Here is a 24,354-nt window from a genome sequence, read left to right as displayed (position 1 = left end):
AAAGAAGAATTAATGGGGTTTTAGAACATCAATTGATTTCGGGATATCCATATTGAATCGGACATCAAGCATATTGGTGTGTTCAAGACAGACATCAAACGTGTTAGCCACTTCATCATTCTCCAGGTTATGATGTACAATACTGCTGATAAAGCCAAACTGATCAAAACCAATATCAAGAGAACCACAATGGGGTGACACAACTTATTCAGGATGCCTGTAGTAGTAGGTGACCATCCGAAAAGTGTGTCCCATGTCCCACCATCTGTGTTCTGCAACCTTTTGCACACTTTCCAAAACTCAATGTATTTCTTCCACATTGTGATGAACAGTTAAGGTTTTCTGTCTGTTTTCCCTAATTTTTTCCAAAATCTCAACCAAATCCTTGTGTTGAAGTAACTGCTTTACTAAAGTGAGATTCATTCCAATGGGTGTAGGCAGCAATTCATGCATCAACGTGTAATTGGATTGCAAAAGTTGGTGAGATATGACTGGGGCCGAATAGGAAAAGTCACATCTGATAATCTTAGTAAAATTGCAAACACAGAAATTTGAATGATTTTTAGTCTCTACAATTAACATATCCAGAGATAAAAAAATCACAAACAGTCCTCAAACATACGCAGCCTTTGCCAATATATATGAGTACTGTTTCAGGGTTTTCATTAGGATGAATCTCAAAATGACAAATATTTTGTTCAGTATCTAAATAAATATCTTGTGCCTCAATTGCATTGCCTTCACAGATAAATCCTTGTTGTTCTTGTACAATGCAAGATTCCAGATCGACAGTTTGCCATTTTTCATTCACCTTTCGGGCCCATACTCTACACTCAAAAGGGTAGAGTATAGTTCCATTGTGGTTCAACCCTAATGTAAAGACAGAATAAATTTGGTATATGGTGGCATTATATACAGTAAGCACAAAGGTTGTAGCTCTGTTCATGATGGGGTCATAGGTAAAGTTGACCAGGTTCCACCAGGATTGGAGTTTCTTTTCCTGTCCCAAATTATTTTCCGAATTTCAGTAGGGAGAGTGCTTTCTTCACCTTCTCTTACAATTGAGGCAGCTACTGACTGCATCCAGATTTGGGCCTGGATACAGCTGAGAGCCAAAGAGAGGTTAATCTGGATCACCTGGAGTGCATCTGTAATCAATTTGTGATCCTTTACATTTACTTTTTCCCATTTTGGTAATATATTTGACAACAGCCACTGGTTAGTCCCCAAAGCCAATAAAGAAGATCGCAAAGGCCGCTGTAAGTTAGTCAAATCACTAACTGAGGTAGCCAATTTGTTCATTATCCAAATCGATACTATTTAAAACTCCCAATCCTCTTCCCAAAACACCTGTTAGGTCTCTCCATGTTCTTCTTGTGGGAAGAGTTGATTTTTGCAGCCAGGTTGTCCATCCTTCATAAGAAGTCTTTAGGATAAAGGTGAGCAAGCTGGCTGAATGTCCGAAACATTGTTTTGCATCAGCAATTCAACTCTTTTGAGAGATCACGCTATGCTGGGTTAAACAACATTTGTTGTTGGCCCATATTCCTGATTACATATGGTCCAATTCCAAAGATTTTTGGGCTGAGCATGACGGTTGGTTGGGTAGTAGGTGAATTGGTAACCTGAGTTGGAACCGTATGAACAGGAGTAGTGGTTTCCTCCTGTGCTATATTTAATTGAAATTTGAAAGATACAGCTTGGTCCCTCAGCCTGTCTTCTCCCAAACAAACTATGGATACTGGTTGGGTTGCCAACAAACCTCAGCCACACAACGGGTTTGACCTATTTTGGATCCCATTTTTCCATTGGAAATTTCCTTGATAGTAATTTGAGTCGGGAGGGCGGATCTTTTACATCACTTGCATTGAAGACTCTACAACCGATCTTTTCCTCTTTTAACTGTCCAGGAATTTGTCTTTTCCCATTTATCTGGTTGGAGTGTCGTGTTGTCATATGTTATGACGGTTGCCAAATTCATCCCCAATAAATTTTTGCCTATACTGACTGTATGTCCAAAATAAGCGTCTGTCCAAGGCCATTCTATATTCTTTTGGATACAGGTTAGTGGTAAGATGCAGAAAAGTACTACCAATCCAGCTAAGTGATTCATGATTCATGTTACTCTTGGTGTCCCTCGGAGTTCTTCTGCAACAATAAAGTAACAGAACTTGCCTCTCTGAGGCAAATGAAATTTAGAATGATGGAATTATCCAGCGAGTATTTATCCGATGCTCCTTCCCTAGGGCATCAGATGCTACCCATGAGTGTGCATTCAGGGGGGTTTTAGTACCAGTGGTACACTTCCCACCGTGGGAAGCTCTACTAGGACAGGTTGTCCAGGGAAATGTGCTGGATTCTTAGAATCATCTGGTCCTTTCAGTGAGGGGACTAGTGAAGGGGCCTTTGGGCAGAAGGCGATGATTTTGGGGCACCCATTTACCCCCCATCTGTCGTTTACACCTTTGACAGCTTCCTGTAGGCAGATGTCCCAATTTCCCTCCTGTGGTTTCAAAAGTCATTTTAAGAGACCATTTGTTCTTTCTACAATTCCATTGGCCTGTGGATAGTATGGAGTGTGAAAGACCCATTTAATTCCTTCTCTTTGTGCCCAGTCCTGTATGATTCTGGCAGTGAAGTGGGAGCCATTGTCAGATTGTATGTCTTGTGGTTTTGGAAAAATTCCAAACCATTCATGCAGTGATTTCACAGTTTTTTCTCCTGTAGCTTTGTTAAAAGCTTTGGCTTGGACTAGCCCTGATGTTATCTCTACTCCTACCAGCACAAAGCGTTTTCCTCCTGATTTCTTAAAGGGGCCAATATGATCTACCTGTCAAGCATCCCACAGGCCTTTACCATCTCTTAAATGCAAAGGGTCATCCTCTATGGGGTGTCTTTTGAGCTGTGTACAGCACTGTTCACAGGCTGATATTCAGGTTTTACACATTTCCCTAGTGACAGGCCAGCCTCAGGCAAGGGCTTCAGGTACAGATCTTCAGCTCCCGTATGTTTGTGTTTTATATGCAACCGCTCTAACAAGCGCTCCTGGTCCTGTTGTACAGGAGCTAGTCTTGCTAATTCATCAGTTTTGTTGTTCCATTCTCCTGCTGAGCCCACATCTACTTGATGAGAAGCTACCCATCCCACAGCAAAGTTCCCTTGGCTAGCAATGCTTAAGATTTCTTGCCACTTGTCCTTTTGCCACACTGGAATCCTGTTAACCCCCCATTCGTTTTGCTCCCAGAAAGGGAGCCATTCAGTACATCCCTTAAACACTGCACAGGAATCAGTGTAAATGTGGACAGGGGAAGCTGTTTGCGCTTCATGCTTGAAAACGCTCCATACTGCAATTAATTCTCCTACCTGGGCACTCCCTTCTCCCTCCGTTATTATCTGTTCATCAGTAGTAGTGTGGAGAGCTACTGCCTGGTATTTCCACACTTTTCCTTCTTGCTTTGCAGAAGCGTCAGTAAACCAAGCATTCACTGACTGATCATGGGTGAAAGGAGGGGCCACCCGAATAATGGAGATAGGTTTGTCTTGGCTGCTGTCCAGGCTCTCTGTTTCTTGGATGGCTAAGTTTTTTGAAGCTCCTTCAGTCACTGAGAAAAGGTTACAATAGTGTTCAGTCTGGGCATACCACTTTTGTACTGAGGCTCTCTGGGCCACCCCGTCAGGAGGGGGGGTCCCACTAGTGACTGCTTTTATAACTTTGAATGGGCCTCTTAGCACGATTGGCTGCTGACGTGTAATTTTCTCCACTTCTATGAGAGCCAGGCTAACCACAAACCAACCTTTCTCCTATGCAGTATATCTCTTCTCAGCATCCTTAAAGCCACGAGAGTAAAATCCTACGGGGCGGGTTGGACCCTCAGGACCATGTTGCCAAATGTGTACTGACAATCCGGTTGTGGCAAACCCCCATTCTGACTGAAAAGGGTCTGTGGGGTGGATAGGGCCAAGAGCCTGATGAGCTGTTGCTTCAAAAATTAACAATTGCATTGCTTCTCCCTGAGAAACAGTTCATTCCCATTTGGTCCTTTTTCTCAGCAGATCATAAAGAGGTCTGGCAATGATGGAAAAGGGTTTTCTTTGGGATGTGTTTTCTCCAGAATACCAATAACCCTAAAGCATGCTGCAAATTCTTTTTTGATCCAGGCATTTTAATCTGATCTAGGTAAGTGAGGGTGTCTGGTGGGGTACGTCATTCCCCCTTTCCACCAAATTCCCAAAAACTTTACTTCCTGTGAGGGCTTTTGAACCTTTTCTTGGGTAATTTGCAAACCCAAGTTCTCCAAATGAGAAATTATGTTCTGTTGGGTTGCCCCCACCTCCTCATTTTTATTCCCCCCCCCCCCCCCCCCCGAGAATATCATCAATACACTGATAGACAGCTATTCCTTCAGCTTTTGGTATTTTCTCCAGTTCTTGGGCCAAAGCATGGTGAGCTAGTGTAGGGGAGTGTTTGTATCCCTGAGGCAGCTGGGTAAAAGTATATTGTTGTCCCTCCCACGTAAAAGTAAAATGATCTCTGTCTTCTGGTCACAAAGGTATCATGAAAAACATATCTTTAACATCTCTGGTTGCCATGATCGGGTGAGCTTTCTCCTGAATTGTTATTACCAGTTCAGCCATGTCAGGGACTGCGGCAGTTAGAGGCTCCGTGTTCGCATTCAGCCTTCTACTGTGAGCCTCCACTTCCCATTAGGTTTTTTCACTGGCCACACCAGCGAGTTGAAAGGAGAATGGGTATTTATCACCACTCCTTGCTCCTGCATCTCCTGCATGACTGGTTTGATACCTTCCTTTGCTCCCAGGGGGAGGGGATATTGTTTAACATTAGTTACTTTGCTAAATGGCAGAGGGGGTGCAGTCTGAAGTAGCCTGATGTTCAGCTGCCGTGTCCCAAAAGTCCACAGCAATCCTTCTGAATCCTCCCACCCCCTTCCTTTAAGGACATCTATTCCTAACAAGTTAGTTGGAACGTTTCCAATCACCATGTTAATAGTGACCGTGCTTTCCTCTCCCGGTAACATCAGCCTTACCAGAGCAACGTTCATAACCTCTGTCGACCCTAAAACATTCAGGACACAAATGTTTCGCTTAGAGGGAACCACCCCACACCTCTGTGCATCTTCCTCAGTCAGGGCAGAGATCTGTGCACCAGTGTCAATTAAAAAGGTAACGGGTGCACCCTTAGGACCTACAACAGCTGTAATCAATAAATCTCCTCTATTAGTTTTAGTGAGCTGTCGGATATAAATCCATCCTCCGTTCCCCTGCCCACTGCTAAGGATCGGAGGTTCTAGTTTCCCTGCTGACTTTTCCTTTTTCCCAGGCTCTCTGAGGGGAGGGGGGGGGGCTGTGGGCATGACAGGAGAGATTTCTCTGTTTGACTGTGAACGTTGTGGGTGTTGTTTCGGACCACTCTGATACCAGCTTGCTCAGTTTATTAAGGGGTAAACCATCCATTACATCCCTGGGAACTCCCTTTTTAATGCCCAAAGCTCACCACTGCTGTCGAGTCAGAGGCTGTCCTCCTCCTCCCCCTGTTTTAGAATGGGAGTAGTCAGCAACAGTGGCGTGGCCAGAGGGAATGGTTACAGGTTTACTAACAGAAAGGGGTAGATCTTTAGCTCCTACTTGATGGATTCCTTTAGATTTCTCCTCCGGAGTTCTCACAGGACCATATTTTCTACTGTAGTCTATCAATTCCTGTGCTACATCCCCTCATGTCCATATTTTTTTATGTTTTGGGTGGGAAGGAGTCGAGCTATGATTGAAAGGTGAATCTGTGTCAGCATTACTTTTGTCTCTTCTGCCTTTTATAAAGCTCTGCAGCTTTTCTACAGGATCTAAAGACGCTATGGTCCTTTGGAGATCAATCCCAGTAGGTTTGAGTGATTCTGGGAGTCCGCTTATCAAAGGAGTCATGATTTCAGGATTCACTTACAGCATCATTAGGGATTCCCATCTGGGAACTAACTTTCTTTCATGTATCATTTGCAGGCAGGCTGCTTTGTGTGCACTTTTTAGCAGCTGATCAACTGTGCCTGTGATTGCCAGGGCATCCCCCAGTCTAAAGGGTTCAACCCTCCGGCCCAATAGGCAGCCCGCTGGGTTAGGGACCATGGGGCATGTTTATCCCCTGTTGTTAAAAATACACTGTGGTCCCAGTAACCACTTGCTTCCTTTTCATTTAACTGAATTTCGTCCCCTCCGGTTAAAGATACATGCCACACATACTCTGTTTCGGATTCTTTCGGAAGGCGCCCAGATTATCTTTTCATTGTGGCCAATTCAGGGGGAGTATATGGTATCTCTTTAGTTGTAATATGTGGGTCATTATCCTCATCATTTATATAAGCATATTCTGCTTTAATCAAAGCTCTCACTCGGGGGTTCTCCCTGAAGTGTTTCCTTGCTTCCTTTAGTTCCTTTTGGGGATATATCTGACTTATTTGCTGAATACCTGTCTCTTCCATCTTCATTTCTATCTCTCTCAATAATTCAGCAGACTTTGAAAATCCTTCTCTTAAGGCATCTTTTAGACAGCGATTTTCTTCCTCCTTTTCCTCTTTCTGCTGTTTGAACAAGCACATTGCGCTCTCTGCTAACTGCTCTACCTTTTCTGCTAACTGCTCTTCTAGGTTGGAGTTTGTTCCTTGCAAAAGTTGTACCAAATTTTCAAGGGATTCTATGATTTGTTTTTCATGGCTATGCTGCTTATAGTGGTCTTCAATTGCTGCGACCAGGCTGGCTCCCAGAGCTGCACAGATTATCGCTTTGCCTTTACCTGATCGTAATTTAGCCTCATTATGTATGGAAGCCACTCCGGTCTGTTACACTCTGCAAATTTGCCCCATTGTCTCGAGCTCGCTTTTCCCCAGGTGGGGAGGGTTGAGCTCCAAACTTTGCCAAGAGTGCATAGACTGAGTCAAGATTTTTTACTAATGGGGGGTTTTGATAACCATCCTTTTCAGTCATTCTTATAATGAAAGGGCCAGACTCACTTCAGGGAGGTTAAACTGAGTTACACCACACACGCAACAGCTGCTGCATCGCCCTTCTCTTCCCCGCGTGGCTGAAGGACCAAAATCTACCACGGGGAGTCAAAACTCAGTTACACACCTCGGCTTGTCCCTTTAACTTCCCTGGGTAGTCGACCTCATCTATTGAGGGCAGTTCCCCCTGTTGCACTAAGAGATCCTTGCACTAGATCCTGATAGAGCCCTCAATTCGGGTTTGGGGTGCAATACACCGAGGCATGTGTGGTGTGTGGGAATCTTGAGTCGCCCTGCCCTTGCTTTCTGGACATCTCTCACCCTTTCAGGTGTAGGGCCAGGTGCGGCTGGAACGAAACGTTCTTCCTCTGTTACAGACCACACACAACCTGCACCCCCCTGTCTCTCGGGATCCTGCCCGTGATGCCAGTTTAATGGTACCAGGAGTGGGGTTGGAAAGGACCTTTAAGATGATCAAGTCCAACTGCAAACCTCACACTGCCAAGTCCACCACTACACCCTGTCCCTAAGCACCAGGTCCACATGTCTGAAATACCTCTGGGGATGGGGACTCTACCACTTCCCTGGGCAGAGTGTCCAAGGCTTGATAACCTTTTCAGTGAAGACATTTTTCCCACTATCCAATCTAAACCTCCCCTGGCACAACTTGAGGCTGTTTTCTCTTGTCCTAAATGCCATCATCTTCCTCGTTGCTTCTTCACGTGCTTTTGTGCATTGACCTTTGGGGCCCCAGTGGTGGGCCTAGGAGGTGCTGTTCTGCTGCCCCTCACTTTAAGGGGAGGCAAGGGCAGAAATACTGATGCTAATGCTGAGAATGTAGCTAGAATTACTTCTCTTTTTGTTGCTACCTTGTTAATAAACTTTTCCTCTCCATTCCTCCCTTTTGCCGGAGGAAGAGAGGAAGTAACAGTAGGGTGGAGAGGGGTTTGCATATCCATCACCAGGTGACTCCCCTGGCAGAGCTGAGTGGGTCACAGCCAGTATGGCCTTTGCATCCTGGGTCGGTGATATTTGGGTTAGCCAGCACCATCTACCAGAGGAGGTAGAAGTGAGGACTTGGCAGAGGAGCAGGGTTGGGAAGCAGCCTTGAAACTCTCTTTACCTAGGCAGTTCTTGTCCTTATCATCTGCATCTGCCTCCAGAGCTGCCTTGTATCAATTCCCCTCCCATTCTCCATCCATTCTGCTATGCTGCAGTGCCATGAAAAGCGCACCAAGCTCTCTCTAGGGGTGGGTGGTTGATTTCAAAAGGCAACAACTGCTGGTTCAACAGCCTGGGAGATAGAGGCCTCTTGACAGGAACTGATGACAAGCACTGAGGTTTTAGTATTGCATTTGGTTTTGGGGAAGGACAAGTTGTGTATCAGGAGAAAAAACTGTTATTGTGAGTAAAATCAGGGCAGCAGTTCCAGGAAATGTCTGTTGACAGAGCTCGAGGAATATTCATAAGCAGTATTCCTATTTCCTTGTCCTACGTTTTTTTATATGTCTTGTGCAGAATGACCTGAAATTCTGGACAGTGATAGATAAGATCTCTAATGCTGTTCCCAGAGTTTGTTGTGCACCACCACGAAGGAATGCCATTTGTGTGTCAAATGCTGCATATACTTCCAAGTGACAAGCTGTGACAACTTACATAGACAATATACATGGACAGAATTGAGGATTAGTCTTGGTTTGTGATATACAGAAAGGAGACTCTTGTCATTATTCTGTGTTTGGAAGAGGGGGATGCAAAGATGGGCAGTAGTTTCTGATGTGGGATCTGAGAGCCCTGTGACAGCAGGGAGAAGCCAGGAGACTCTTTCAGACATAACCAAAAGGTGTAATTTAAGCTTGCTACCCTGAAGGAGTGTTCAGCTCTGCTGTGGCACTGTCCTGAGGCTTCTGGTCTGCTGCCTTGCCTGTCAGTTTGGTTTTTTTCTTTCCTCCCCTTCAGATCACGACGGTTGTCCAGGGAGAGCAGGCTCTGACGGAGATGAGACTGTCCAGGATGCCCAGCTGCCTGCTAAAACCGAACATGGTGCTGCTGAGCCACAGGCTTGGGGCTCTGTTTATCCTCACCGTTTTATTTGTGTTCTTTGCCTCTGTCATGTTCTACTGGAGAACTGGGCAGGATGCTGAGGGCCAGCTCTACAACTTCTCTACACAAAGCAGGCATGAACAGGTTTTGCCTTCCCTTCCCCCTCCTGCTGCCCGTGGCTCCCCTCCTTCCCCAGGGGATGTGTTTTTTGTGGAGACCTCGGAGCGGACAAACCCGAGTTACCTCTTCGTGTGCTCTTTGGAGTCAGCGGCCCGGGCACACCCTGGGACAAGGGTCATGGTGCTCATGAAAGGTTTGGCAAACGGTAACGCCTCGCTACCCAACCACTGGTCCTTCTCCTTGCTGAGCTCCTTCCCCAATGTGGAATTCCAGCCCCTGGACTTGCGGGAGCTTTTCTCTGGAACACCTCTGGCAAAGTGGTACCTGCAGGCTCAGCAGCGCTGGGAGCCTTATTTCTTACCTGTCCTGTCTGACGCCTGCAGAATTGCCATCATGTGGAAATTTGGTGGCATCTACCTGGACACAGACTTCATTGTGCTCAAGAACTTAAAGAACCTCACCAATGCCCTCGGTATGCAGTCTCAGGACGTACTGAACGGGGCCTTTCTGTCCTTTAAGCCCAAACACAAGTTCATGGAGCTCTGCATGAAGGACTTTGTGGAGAACTACAACAGCTGGATCTGGGCACACCAGGGCCCACACCTCCTAACACGTGTCTTCAAGAAGTGGTGCTCCATCAGTAACATCCAGAACACTATGAGCTGCAAAGGAGTGAGTGCTCTTCCCCAAGAAGCCTTTTATCCCTTTTGCTGGGAGGACTGGCATAAGTTATTTGAAGCCATCAGCTCCTCGGAGCTTCACAGGCTCCTTAAAAACACCTATGCAGTGCATGTGTGGAACAAACTGAGCCATGGGACAAGGCTAGAGATCACGTCGCAGGCTTTGCTGGCTCAGCTCTATTCTCAGTTCTGCCCTGCCACATCTGTGAAGATGAAGAACGACTCTGACACGCAGTCAAGGCCTGCAGCCTGACCTGTGGCCCTGGGCTGCAGGGAGTGGCTTTCACCTTCCATGGACCCAGTGTCTAGCCCTCGGAGCAGGTATTCTGTGTGACAGATCAGTGATTTTGTACCACTTCTCATACCTGCCTCACATCCTACGTGCTTCAAATATACACCAGAGCCTGTGTTCAGACTCTTGCGATCCTTCAGCAGCCCGTGAGGCTGCAGGGAAGGTGAACCTGTTCATCGGTGACTATCAGTTGTTCCTCTTTGCTGTTCTTTCAAGTGCTCTGCCTGTGTATCAGGCCTGAAAAGCCTCTCGTCTTGTTTCAGCAGCTGTAGGCATCCTTGGTTTGCTCTCTGTAACGCTGCTAACTCTGTAAATAAATGCTAGCCAGTGCTACAGGCCACGGGTTACTGGAGCTTAGGACCAAATTCCCTGGGTGGTGAAGTATATGGGGAGTATGTGAAAACTGCTGTAAGAAACGTAAAACATTTTAAATCTCTGTGTGGCTCAGTGTACAGTTTTTCTTTCTTTCCAAAAGTACTTTATTTCAAATGATCTTTTCTACTGTTTTACATTCCACAGTAATAGGCTGAGTTTTATGGTCATTTTCAGGAAGAAAAAAGCAGTTGTGTTACCAGTGTGAGTAAAGATACTTGCTCGGTTAAAGAAATGCTTGTGGGATGTGCATATCTAACCAGACTTTGTCACACTCTCAGAGGGTCTCAGCATCTGCCTGTTTCTGCATTGGTATGAGAAGGAAAAGCATTACATTCCTTTCATTGTGCAAGAACAGGGGCAGACGTGCCCGCATCAGCAGGAGGACCAGTGACCAGGTCCAGGACTAGGACCAGTGTCCCCAGAGACGTCTCCTAACTGTCACTGGGGCTGTAGTCATTGGGCGCTGCAGGGCCTTTCTTCTAACCCTAATGCAGGTTACCCAGGCGGGTAAGTGACCGTGGGCGTCGCTGCCTCGATGGAGCACAGGGGCCTGTACCACGGAGTTGTAAAGTTAGGTGAGAGAAAGCCAACTGTGGCTTCTAGCAAACCTGGGCAAAGCCAGTGGGGCCACAGACCTGCTGTTGATCTGATGGCCGTTCTCACATCTGAATGTGTGTCCAGGGCTTTGTAATTGTAAAAATGCCTTTGAAATTAACCCCTTACGGAATAAGGAGAGCAGAAAAAAAAGTACTGTAGTGCTACTTGTGCTAAATCAAGGTTCTTATCTGGAAGGCAAAGTGTAAGCAGTGTGTGGTTATTACTCTTTCAGGTATGCAGTAAGTAACAAATAAGAGAAGTATGTGTATCAATTTTAATACGGCTTTTCCCTAAATTCCATTGTCTGCTGAGAAGTACAGTGTTTTCATGCACAAAGGAAGGCTGCTGAAAGTTTGATCCAGCCCTTAATATGAGCAGCAGTATGTTTCAAAGTTTGTCAGACACTGAGCCACAGCACACGAGTGATCAAGCACTCTGTTGCAGACCAAAAGCGAGCGAGTCATCAATTTTTACTGAAAACCAGTCGTATAAAACAACACATCAGTTTACTCTGCCATCTGGTCCCATGTCCCCCCTTCCAAAAAGAAACGTCTGATCACTCTGATACTAGTCTTCACCACTGGTGCTGAGGAGTACTGGATATGCTGTTCCAATGTGGTGCCCATGGCGGCAAACAACCATCTGTAGCTCATATTCCTCTATCTTCACTGTTTCACGGGTGACTCTTTCTTCAGACAGCAGGAAAATGACGGTGTAAAGGGAAAATTCGAACTCTGGGCTGACACCAATAAAGGTGCTTCCAATGGGCTTGACTGAGCCCTTCCAGCTGAACTGGATGCTCAAAACTTGGTCATCTTTGTCAGGCTGAAAGCATAAACAAAACCATAGAACAGTCTCCAGCACAGCTGTGACCAGACAGATACAATTTCCAACTCCAGATTTTTGAGAGCACTGCAAGATTCAGTCATCCTTCTGTGCCAGGCTGCTATAGCTGGAGCACAGCTCTTTCCCTGTCCTCTGGAGCATCCATGGTCATTTATCTCAGTTAAGCTTCAGCAGCATTGCGATTCTGTAAACACCAGCACTAATTTTTTAAATAGCTTTTGCAAAAGAATAGACTAGACTTGAGGGCAGTATTTCTTTTGCTTACATACACGTGGGCAAATTAGGTTCAAAACATTTGAGCCTGTGATTGCATCGTTGTGCCTTGATTCATTACTGCAGCTTTTATCTCTGGATACATTTGTCTTTTATTTGCAAAGGCACCCTGCTTGTTCTTACCCTGGATTTGTTCTTCCGAGTGACGTAGCCCTTGTAGTCAATTTGGTTGCGCTTTTCCTGAAGGTAAAATTGCACCCAGTTGTGCAAACCTAAGATCTGTTTACCACGCCGTGTTTCTCCAACAAAAACATGTTCAAAACCACAAGAATCAGGTCTGTAATAAACCAAAGAATAATATTTAGGGTTTTTTGTGTTTAAATAGTTCAAATTAGAGGATGTAAAAGGCAAGAAGATGCACATGCTGCTTAGGTTGATTCATGAGCAGTTTTTTTATTTGTCTGGATTTTTTGGGTTTTCTTTCTTAATTTGCACAAAACTTGCAGTGGAATCCAGCCATGAAGTCTAAACTTGTATTTGATGATGAAGGTTGCTAGTAAATGCTACAGATGCATCATTGCTGCTTATCCAGATCTTAGCAAGGCTTCTGACACTGTCTCCCGTGACAGACTCAGACAAACTCATGAATTAGAAAAGGGGATGACGTGGGCAGAGAAGTGGATGAATGTCTGCGGCTGAAGGCCTGTGATGAGGGACACAAAGTGCAGGTGGAGGCAGTTCACCAGTGCTGTACCCCAGGAGTCAGTACTGTCAGCATCTGATCTGTAACACAGTCTGCGTGGGAGCAATGAGCACCTGACTTAGGCTGTACTCTGAGGGCATCTTCCAGTCCTGGGTGCAACAGATGGCACTCAGGCTTATATTGACCTAAATCGGGATAGGGTAGGGATTATCAGTGCCATATCCATCAAACATACCTGTCTCCTTCTTTCCTGGCATAGAGCTGGAACCAGATGTCATAAAGCTGGTACTTGAAATCGGCAAGGTTGGGCTTGGCTAGGTTTTTTTTAAGCAGATATTCATGAGCTCGCTGAAGGATAGAAAACCAAGATACATATACACAGTTTACTTTTTAATTCAGCATTTTCAGTGACTAAACAAGATCTGTGTTACTCACTTTCATGACTTCTGTTGCTAAGATAGCATCAAGAAAACAGTTGTTTTCAACTATTTCTTCTGGAGTCACTACTTCTGCCACACCAGTTGATGTCTCATAGTTGTCCAGTAAGGAAATAAAGGCTGCAGAAAAAGAGAAACTTTCAGCATGTTCATACTGATGAACAGGCCCTACACCTAATCATACCTGTGATCCAGCCATTAGAGTGCCATTTTTAAAAAAAGATGCCACATAATATGCCTTGACAGTCCTTAGAGAAAGATGTTCCTTTGTAAGTCAGATTTCATTCTCAGGTGCACTGTTGGGTGTAGGTCTAGAGGTGACTCAAGGTCAGACCACTGCTCTACTTCTTTTTACAATAAGTAGCTCGCTACTGGGCTTCCTTATGGAACCAGGTGCTGAGGCAGGAATGATATTACCAAAACAAATCCTATCTGACCACCAAAATTACAGGTATAGGCTTTGTGAACATGAGCTATGGTAGCAGAAGGATTTATGGGTATTACTTCAGTAGAGAAATAATACAGCATAAACCTACGTGAGATGACTTGGGCTTGGGCTTGAGCATGTGGCCAGTGAGCAGATGGGGTTATTTTCTCCTTGGCATCCTTTTTTGCCACTTGCTCCCTCCCATCACTTCATCTACTTGTGCTCTGACACTCAGTGGACTCTGGGGCCTGATTCAACACACCAAGCTGGTAGAAAAGTACTTGAGGTCAAAACCCGAAGTCATTTCCTGCCAGGTTAGTGAGCTGAAGGGACCTAGTATAGGGTTCAGTGGGTACCGGAGCTGCCCTCACTGCACAGGATTGTGTGGCTCAGATTGGAGTGGGGGGAGCACAGAAAAACGGTGCTGCCTATTATGCTGGCTCTTTGATCAGCTTAATGTGACTCTGTCTGGGGAAAAGAAAAATCAGGGAAGGAAATGTACATTCACAGACATGCCTGAAGTATAGCCCCCATCAGAAATGCAAGAAGTAGCTGTGGACCTAGTGCTATCTGAAGGGACTAGAGGCTGTGTGCAATGGAGGAAAGATGACTTTGGTGTCTTTTTCAGTGCGTGGAATAACATCAAAGCAATGACAAGAGGCTCATCCATTTTGCTTTGTAGTAGAAGAACCACAGAGAAAGGCAGATTTTGGCTAAAGTACAAAAGGATGTTCCGGCTGAGGCTGCAGGCAGCCTCCATGCAAATGTAGAAACAGCCTTCAAATGACGGGGATCATGATCCTCACCACCATCCAAATTATATACGGTGTTTTATTTTGGGCGACCATATGAAAACCAACACATATTCTTCATGTCATTTCCACCATTAACAAAAAGTCTCACTTGCAAAAGTTTTTATGCTCTTCAGGCGATCTTCATTTACGTTGTGAAACAGGTGTCTGGCTGCGCTGTCCTGGACAGCACTGTCACCTCGCTGAGCAGCACCTGCTTTTCCCTAGGAGAAACACCAGAGTAAAACAGTGACAGAAGTAAGATGTCCTTAGATAAGACAGTGCCTGCCTTTGTAATAAAACAAAACCCATAATGCCATCAGGATTCTTTGTTAGGAATGGCCCTCCTACAAAACAAGAGAAGACATTACGGAAGAACTGCCAGCATAAAGAAAAAAAGGTGTAATCTCTGACACTGTAGGAGCCTGGAATTTCTCTGTTGACTCATTTTCAGAGATGACTGTGATAGCTCAGTTCTGATCAGTAACGATCTGTGCTACTATGCTATAATATATGCATCACAAAGGATAAAGAGAAGTAATACAGAGCCAAGGCTCCCTCTCACCACAAATACACAGAAAAGAGATTTGGGCACCTTCCTTCTCTGTTCATTTGTAACCCACAGACCCACTGCATATAGTTTATGAGGCCATGCAGTGCAGTGGAGGGGTTGCTTCTCTCCCGAGTTCCTGCTCCCCAAGCTAGCCAGTGTAATTCTCCTCTCCTCCATGATAATGCTTAAGCAATCCAAGTCCTGAGCAGGCTCCTCAGGCGCAGCCTTTGTTTTCTGACCTAACGACTGCAGCCCCAGCCATTGCCCCAGTGCCAGGGGTGCCGAGATAGTTCTGTGCAGCTCCATCAGCTTTGGATTGGTGCATCCTGGTGCTCTGGAGTTTTCAAGGACTGGTTGGCCACGTTTAAGGGAATTTTAATCAATGTTACCAATAAGCACATCCGAAATAGAAAGGAGGCTTTTGTGATAATTTTCAAATTTCTGTTCCAAAAAGGGCATTCTCAAGGAAAGAGGAGAAAAGGTGAGTAGCAGTTTGTTAACATGGGCAAGGGGTAACTAGAGCCTTTTTCTGAGAAATGGAGAGATCATATGGGAGATGTTTTCCCCACACACATTTTGGCCTGAAGTAGGTACCCCTTTTTCAAGTTTGTCAGCAATGGAAAATTGTGTCTTATAATATGAAGCAACATTGAAATAATGTGTTTGAGCACTTGTGTGAGAACAGAATTGGATACTGAATATTTAGTGGCCTGCTGCAATTTGTGGCCAAAACCCGTGGCCACGTTTGCACTACGCTGAGCTGGCAAGGAGTGAAATGCCTGCTCATCAAATCTGATACCCACTCTCCCTCACAGTTCCCTGGGGCTGGTAGCAGCCACCCTGAAACCCTCCTCACCCACACCTCTGTGCTACTCCACACTCTTCAGGAGACACCCAGAAATTCCTCAAGTTCCTTCCTTATTCCTCCAAGAATGACTTGGGACCTATCTTGCCCTCCCTCTCACTGAAGGTCACCCAGACCATACACACAAGAAGTCATGCACACAGAAACATCCAGGGTGGAGGGGACCTCAGGACATCTCTAGTCCTGCTCAAAGTATGGTCAGCACTGAATTCAGACTATATTGCGCAGAGTGTCATCTTGTTGGGTCCTGAAAACCTCCAGAGATGGAAATTTCAGAGCTTCTCTTGGCATTCTGTCCTGGTTGTATTTGTCCTTGTGAAATTCATGATGTTCCTTCCTTAGGCTACTCCTCCAGCCTGCCTTGGTCCAGCTGAAGAGAAGGCCTGCACTTACCAACTTTATCACCACAGTTTGCTGTCACCTGCGAAACTGGAAAGGTTGCACTCTACCTCCTCCTCCAGGTCACTGATAAGGATATTAAATGTTCTAGAACCCCAGACAGACACCTGAGAGACTCCACTTGTAATCAACGCCCAGGTGGTGTGGACCATTAATGTGTTCTCTGCACTGTTCCTTCTCCTAAGTGATTCTTCATCATGAGGAGGTCCTGCCTCTGCCATTAGTGAAGATGACAAAGCACAGGCAACTGTTTTATCAAAAGGCAGTTGACACCTCTTCCTATAGTACCATACTGCCCTTAATTCTCATGTGACTTAGCAATTGGTTACCTGCAAATCAATGGTGTAGTCCTTCCCAGGCACAAGGCGGTTAACATCCATATCCCACATCTCACTGAACAGTTTAGAAAGTTCATGATTTAAGGCTTTCCTGTCAAGAAATCCAGAAAAAATGCACATCAGAAAAGACACATGTGGTTATTTCAGCAAGTCACTTCTAGAGTCTTCGTGTCACTCCATGTGCTGGCTCCAGGCTTGTCAGCAAGAGAGCTTTCTTTTCTCCCCACGCCCTTCTGCCAGTGCTGCTCTCAAACCAGACAGCTTACAGTTCATGTTCCTATCTAAAGACTGCAGGTGACCTGTAAGGAAACTTGAGCCTCCCCTAAGGTTATTCTAGCATATATTTTAACAAAGTTCTTGTTAATAAGCCTCCCTGTGGTTTTCCTTGCCCTGAAGTAAAAATGAAGACTGTGGTGTTTCATTCAGGAGGATTCTGTGTACAAACCAGGGGCAAGCTGGAGATCGTTACCGGTGTGCAGCAACAGTGCACAACAAAACAGGAAGCAACGAATTCTCTCTATGATGCTTTTCTAGCAATACTCGTATACACTCTTCCTACCTTTTTTCCTGCAAGACTCCACACTAAAGATGCTTTCCTTCACCCACACGTGTGGTTATCCTAGCATAACGTTAGGGTGACAAAGACTCTAAAGACTGACTAAGACTCTAAACACAGTGTCTGCATACAATAAAATTCCTGATGCACTGATCTCTGATGCACATACAGACCTACCCAGGCTGATCCTTTCCTCATTTCAATGGAATTCTGTCCTGCATAACAGTGTACAGTTTTCAGAAGTCTATCAATAAGATTTAGGAGGGGTTGTTATTGTGATGAACCACCCAAAGGTAGCTGCAGTTTCAGGGGCATTATGTCCACACTAACACATAAAGTCAAGACAAAGAATGGAGCAGAGAAGAAAGGGAAGTGGATTAATCTTTAAATGACTGACAGCTGAATTAATTGGTTACAAACCAGCACATGCATCAAAGCCCAGAGAAGAACCGCTTGATAATTTTTCATTTCTCCTCCAAAGCAGATGTTCTCAAGAAAAGAAAAAGAAGTGTAGAAATTTGTCAACAATAGGCATTTATTTGAAATAGCCATTTGGGCAACTTGCCGTGATTTTAACAGCTGGTTCTCCTAGACTGAACCTTCCAGCCCAACTCTGAGCCTCCTAAATGATAAGACATCTTCTGTTCTCGCCAGGATGGAGATATTCTCTGCATCCTCCTGCCAGTGGCAAACTCCATGCTCTTTAACAGGAAGAGGAAGGAAATATTGTGGTAAGGTCACAGTCTTCTGACGTGGCAGCCTTGATGTGAGGCAGCTTGAGACCCAGGAAGAGCAAAAAGTGAGCCAGGTGGGCACCTGCCCCATCCTTGGCAGGGAGGTAATAGAAGTCACAGGAGAAAAGAGAGCATTAACCAAATAGTTGGAGAATAGTCTAGAAGCAGTACAGTAAAATTTTATATGCCTTCTCCTGTCCTGGACTGCACCTCGTGGTTGACTCAGAAACTGCTGGTCTAAGATCCATATTGAAAGAAACAGAAAGTAGCCAACTGCCTGGAGAACTGAGACCTTTTTTTTTCACATTCTTAAGCAATCCTTTTTCTCCAGAACTGCCTGTGTAACTGTCAGATGGAACTTATACAGCCTATACACCTATAGCCTAAGATTAAAATCCTGACACGCATAAGCAATCTGTGCCTAACTCCTTGAGAGCTTGTTTCCCAAAGGAATTCTCTGAGTTAAGAGCCAAAAGCAGCTAGTTTATAGTAATGCACCAGAGGATATACTGCAGCAGGTGAAGAGCATAAAGAACATGTATGATATTCATATTATACACAGCATTAGAGTGGGGAAAGCAACCTCCTACAGGTGGGCAGGGCAGACAACCGTGACTCTTGGCTGCCACACCTCAGTCCGCCTGCGACTGGGAATCCGAGATGTCGTGTACCTCAGTAACGCTGGAGGCACTGACACCGTTTTTGCTCAGGCTCTCTGATACTCTGAGATCGTTGTTGATGGGAAATCTACAAGATCACTGGCATTTGGACCTGGGCTTGAATGGGTGTCAATACCCAAATGGAGGAAAAGGACTAAAAATTCTGGTATATGGGAGACAAAGGCTACGCTTGTTGCTAGGGTTAAAGGTGGATACAGAGGAAGATTTTTTGCTTGGAAGAAGTACTGGCATGGGTCTCACAGTGGAGCAGAAGGAGGCTCCTATCACAGAGGAGCTGTATTCAGCCCGTGCCCAAATCCCAGGCTCTGCTTATACAGAGAGCGTGGCTTGTGGCACCGCATTATCGACACTGGCTGTGCAGCCCAAAGGAGACACCTGCTCCACTTCACGGGGGGTTAGCCTCATGGCACATCACAGAAGCCACCAACGGCAGCATTTTTATTTATTTGCAGCGGTACCTCCACATTCTTTCCCAAATCTTAAGAAGAGCAATTCCTTCTCAAAAGGGCTTGCAAACCAACACTAACCAGGAAATTGTTCATCTCACCAGCTCAGCTGAAGTCCCAAGAACAGGATCAGCACATTCACAGAACAGTAACAGAGATGTTTTTCAAACTTAAAGTCTTCATTCATGTTACCTTGAACTGACCTAATTTTATTGGATCACTTTTCTCCTGAGTTCTGGACCCTCTTGCTGCCTACTCCTCTGCATCAGCTTACCCCATCCGTTTGAGCACTGCCATACTATCTTTAATACAGTTTTTACTCTGGAAGTAACTACCAGTGACAGATAGGTATCTGCTGTCTGTTGAACATCCAAGATATGAAATGTTAGGGGGGGGGAATGTCAGCTTATTTTTAAAATATTTTTTTCCATATATGTAGTATTTTATATACATATATTTTAGTATGTATGTATTTGGGTAAAAGTCACCTATACAGGAAATCTGTCATCCCTTCAGTACCTACTCCTTGCTCTTGGTCTGCTCTTGACAGATTTGTCCTGTGTTTATAAAGCACTGCAGGGCTCTGTTTGATCTTTCCTCCTCTAGAAATGTTATGGAATATCACATGAGCTCATGGAGGCAAGCTCAAGGTGTCTACTCAGGAGAGGGTTACAGCAGGAGCATACCTACAGATTTCAATCTTCATATTTATTCAATAAATCTACTAAATATTCCTGCATCCAGAAAATGTGTCCCAAAACTCTAAAATAACTTAATTCTATAAAAGAAAAACATTTTCTCTCCTTGTTCTCTGCTGGGCGATACCGCAATGTCATCATGGACTTTTCCTCTTCTTTTTGTTTTTCCTTTAGTTTCCAAACAGAGCAGAGCACCTGTACACACTGCAACTGAAGATCAGGATAAAGAAGAATATATCCCTGCCAAAGCAATGAACTTGTCTCACAACTTAAATAGTCATCTTGTAAAAACTCCTTCTGGACAGCATTTCTTTAGAAAAGGTCCATAAACTTAGCTTACACATACGAGGTGAGACAACTTCAAAGAGAAGAAGCCCAACATCTTCATGCAAATCCATGACACACAGCATTTAGGTAGGGTTTCCCTGAAAAAGAATACTGTGTATTTACGCTCTGGTTTGCAATACAATTGCAGGTATGACTCAGAACAGAGATTTTTATCATTAATTCTCAATTGTGTCCCTGTGGTGAAATCACTAAGTTGTTAGATTTCTGCTTTCACATAGAATAAATTATTTCTGTGCAAGAAGTCTGGCCAATTGGATTTTGTCCAGTTGGAGTCTTGGTTGTGTTTGCTTGCACAAAGCACCACCCCAATACCGACGCTTATTCTGCACTTGTAAGAGCTGAAAGAACCTTTGGGGGAGGCTCTTTGCGATAGTAACTCCAATGCACCAGCAGTGTAGCTAGAGGAAAAGCATCTAACATCTCCATCAAATGAAACACTGACATGGTGTGTCTGTTTTTTCCAAGTGATTTTCTTGTATGAAACCTTCATTCTATCCAAAACAACGCTTCAAGAAGTCTTTTATATTGCTATAAATCAGAAATGACTCAAGACATGAAGAGAATTAAAGTGTCAGTGGTGAATCATATGAGCAAGTCAACAGTGTCAAAGCAAGAAAAACATGTATTGCAAATGGGTCACATGGAGCCCTGCAAAAAAGTTTTGATTGAACATATTCTTTAAATTTACCTTCAGAGATCCTTTGAGCAACATTCTATTTTAAAAAGTCTTTAGGCATAGAGAAGAAAAGCATTTGGAAAGCCTGATGAGCAGCCATTTACAAGAATTGTCCAATCATTTTAAAAAATTGGTTCAAATGTTGTGAAATACATACCGCAGCTTATCTGGTTAATAGAAGATACAAACAATTCTCTCGATTTTCCTCTTACGGCAGTGTGTATGTCTTTTACTAGTTTAAAGCTAGTATTTAATAATATTTAATAAATACCAAAGGGTAAATAAGACAGGCTTTGTAGGTGGAATGGAAAATGCATTGTCAAGGGACAAACGTAAGAGCAGGCAGTTACTCAGCAAATACTCTGTCAAGGTCTTGGGCTGACAGGTGATGATTGGAGAACCGATTCTACGCTATCAGCTGTGTTTAAGCAAAATCTGATCTTAGCATTACCTTGTTTTAGCTTAAACAGCTTACGATTCCGTTGTCTTACCAACTTTTTACATTGAGTTAGTAAAACAAACAGAACAGAAACAGGAAGCAGGTTTCTTGCAGTGCTGCATTTCACATAACTCCCAGATGAATATATCCATCCCCGCTGCCCTTTGCGTTAGAGGAGAATTGGTATAATTTTCTCTTACCCATTAGCCATGTCAGGAGGAAGTTTTCTCTTAGCAAATACACTGAGCAGGGATAAGGCAACCTGAAGCCCAGCAATTCTCCTGGTAGTCCAAGGCACAGAGGTGACTCCCTCTTACGCTCGCTTGCCCGCTGAGGACTGTCACTCAGACTGACAGGCAGCACGGGCAGGCAAGGGAGAGGCAGGAGGTGCCAAACCCCACAAGAAGACGTGGAGTGTAAGGATTGCAGCGTGTCTCACGCCTCTCAGCGCAGGCACGCTCAGACCAGGAAGTCAGAGCCACCTCTACCAGGCTCCTGCTTCACCTTATCTCCCCGACACCCAGCATGGCGGGGGGAGGGCAGGCGGCGACGGCGGGAGACGCGCGGCCACCGCTGCCTTCTCCCACCTGGCTCTGCCGATGGTCCCGAGATCAGACACGAGTCACGCCATGGCATCTGGAGTCATGTTGGGTTATTTGCTGGCAGATTTTAGATCTCTACATGAATTTTGGGCCCAGAAATAAGCACTTCAAGTCTGAAAGCCTTGCCTGAGATGGACAGGCCATTCTAGTCTTGCTGTTCTATATATGGTTGTTATTTGACAATAGAAAGGAAGACGATAGTAAAGCAGATAAAAAAAATTATAGGTGGAGGAGAAAAAAACAACAACACATGCTTCTTTATTTACAGCTGAAATTGCTGGTTGTGACTTTGTAAATGTTAGAAGGCATTATAATCAGGAAATGTTCTACAAAGGCAGCACTTTGCATGCACCCCTGGAAGCAAGTGGCGGCAGGTGCTGGTAAGTGCAGACACCCATTCCACTGCCTGCCCTGGAAGCATGCATTCATTATGTGGCTGAATTAACCTTCAGGTGGTTTAAAGCTTATTTCTGTTCAATTGATACTTCTAAAATTTTCTTCTTCATAATAATTAATTCCTGGAAAAACCATAGCTTTAGGTTTAAACTGCATATATGTATATACAGAAGCCAAAATGGGTTGATGTTAGGCTCCCAGTTATACAAATGGTTCTGCACTTCTGGTCCACGTATCCCTTCAAAGGATCATATTAGAGCCAAACACACCTCTCAGTAATGCAAATGCCTGTCATATGGAATTGCACAGGGGACAGGACATACAGCTAGCTCACTAAAACACTTAAAAGAGAAGCTTCCTTCTGACACTGGTAAGGGAAATGAATATTATCTCAAAGTTGAATATTCTTACTTTTAACAGAAATTTTCTTTACTGTTTTCTGTTAGTATTTATTGCAGTTCTGTATAAGCAAGGTAAATGACAAAAAATGCAGTGCCTTTGTTTATCAACTGAATGCAGGAACTCCTTCTAGGCTCTCATCTAATATACAAAAGCCAGTGGGCAGTTCTGTCTATAAGAAAGCTGCAACTCCTTTATTCACATTAGCAGAAAGAGCCCAGATGGGAAACCAGGAATTTCCATTTACAAGCAGTGGCATCACTGAAGTCAGCAGATTTAAGTTAATCTTTGCTAAAATTACAGGTCAGATCACTAGCATTGCTAGCAATTTCATAACCAAACATGTACTTAAATCTGTTGTAAAACTGTCCTATGATTCACATGTTGAGCTAAGAAAGAATTAAGGATCCCAAAGAGTGTAAAAGGGTGCGTTGGCCAACAGAAACGAAGATCAGTGCAGAATCTGGGTCACTCTTGGGTCTAATGCAGGCAGTAAGAAAACCCAAGTGTCCAGAGCCTTGTTAACACCATGGGTTGGCTTTCTCTACTGAAGAGATGAGGCAATGCTGTGTCAAACCCACTGCACAGGGCAGTGTATGTTTTCTTGCACAGGAGCTGAGGTCAGGCTCCCCCTGCCATCTCTTCCTCTCTTCTGTCACAAGGAAACGGGGAGAGTATTTGGCACTGTCTCCCTCGCATGTGAACAGCATTTACAAAGGAATGGGGCAACAGACTTTCAGAAGATGCTCAAGCATCAGATGCTGATCTTTACCAAGGTCAAGGATCAAGGAAACCCTGTGAATAAGACCTGTTTCTAAAGCATGTAGGCATCTCTGTGTGTTTCTGGCCTAAGTATTCTGCTTTCCTGAACAAGGTGGCTGATGGATAAGTTTGTTGCCTCTAGTCAGGTGCCTAAACTTCCCTGAAGAGGGAAGGGGCTCATTCAGAGAGTTAAGTTAAACCTCTCTGGTGGATCTAGAGAGGGTGAGCACGAACCCTGTGCTTCCCAAGCTTTCAGACCAAAGCAGGCAGGGCTCATACAGGCACAAAGGACACATCTGGGCTGGAGAGGCTCACTCAGGGAGACAGTAAAAGCTGGCAGTTAGAACAAACACCGTGCAGATCAATAGCAGGCTCAGTCCTTTCCCCGGAGAATCCAGGGCAGGCCTTGGTGTCATGTTTTGAGTGTGGATACAGGGAAGAGGGAAGTTTCTGAGACACTGAGTTTGCTGGACATTTCCATGGGAGCTTTGGCTCTCACTGGCAGGTCTTGCTGACCAACACTGACACGTCCTGGGCTGCTCAGTGGGAACCTAGCCAGGTCGGAGCTCACCGAGAGCAGGGAGCAGAGATTTTGATGTCTCCACCCTTCCCTTGGCATTACTGGAGCCTCACCTGACAGATTGTCTCCCACCAAGTTCCATGGTCCCTGGCCCAGCCTGTCTCTCAGTTCTCTCTCTAGTTTCCTAGGCCTTGGCTTCTCATTCCTGAAGTCCTTCTCTTTAGCCAATGGTGTTACAATCCCTCCACTCAGGAGTTTGGTGCAGCAGTGGTCCTCAAAGAGAAGACAAAGAGGATTACACAGCCAGGCATGTTTTTGTCATAGAAATGCCAGGAGTAACCCACTCCATTCCTGCAGCTAAATGTTGATACCTAGACTGTGCAGTGACGTGACCTGCTTAGCTTTAGGTTGGTCT

At 44.8% G+C, this 24,354-nt stretch overlaps 2 protein-coding genes and 1 pseudogene across 6 annotated transcripts in view; 1 reads left to right on the top strand and 2 right to left on the bottom strand.

Annotated features, from left to right (window-relative positions):
- The window catches only part of LOC141958809 (lactosylceramide 4-alpha-galactosyltransferase-like), a 38,918-nt gene extending 22,123 nt beyond the window's left edge, over positions 1-16,795 (top strand). For 4 of the 5 annotated variants that reach the window (XM_074901706.1, XM_074901705.1, XM_074901704.1 and 1 more), the window contains one exon: positions 8,964-10,562. In XM_074901706.1, coding sequence (XP_074757807.1) covers positions 9,003-10,100 — 1,098 coding nt within the window. In that variant the 5' untranslated portion in view covers positions 8,964-9,002 and the 3' untranslated portion in view covers positions 10,101-10,562. Of the gene's footprint in view, positions 1-8,963; positions 10,563-16,288 lie in introns of those variants that run through there. The other variant, XR_012633352.1, reaches the window with a different exon arrangement.
- LOC141959268 (uncharacterized) lies at positions 5,290-6,608 on the bottom strand (annotated as a pseudogene).
- LOC141958811 (poly(U)-specific endoribonuclease-A-like) lies at positions 11,417-20,316 on the bottom strand. Its single transcript, XM_074901709.1, has 6 exons — positions 16,675-20,316; positions 14,641-14,752; positions 13,309-13,430; positions 13,109-13,221; positions 12,354-12,507; positions 11,417-11,936 (listed from the first exon to the last, which is right to left on the bottom strand). The coding sequence occupies exons 1-6, from the start codon at positions 16,801-16,803 to the stop codon at positions 11,679-11,681; spliced, it is 888 nt and encodes a 295-aa protein (XP_074757810.1). The 5' UTR covers positions 16,804-20,316; the 3' UTR covers positions 11,417-11,678.
- Between the last annotated feature and the right edge of the window lie 4,038 nt (positions 20,317-24,354).

Source organism: Athene noctua, chromosome 3 (genome assembly GCF_965140245.1).
Source record: "Athene noctua chromosome 3, bAthNoc1.hap1.1, whole genome shotgun sequence".
NCBI classification, from domain to species: domain Eukaryota; kingdom Metazoa; phylum Chordata; class Aves; order Strigiformes; family Strigidae; genus Athene; species Athene noctua.
The sequence above is the reverse complement of the archived record's forward strand: the minus strand, read 5'-3'. Positions and strand labels throughout refer to the sequence as shown.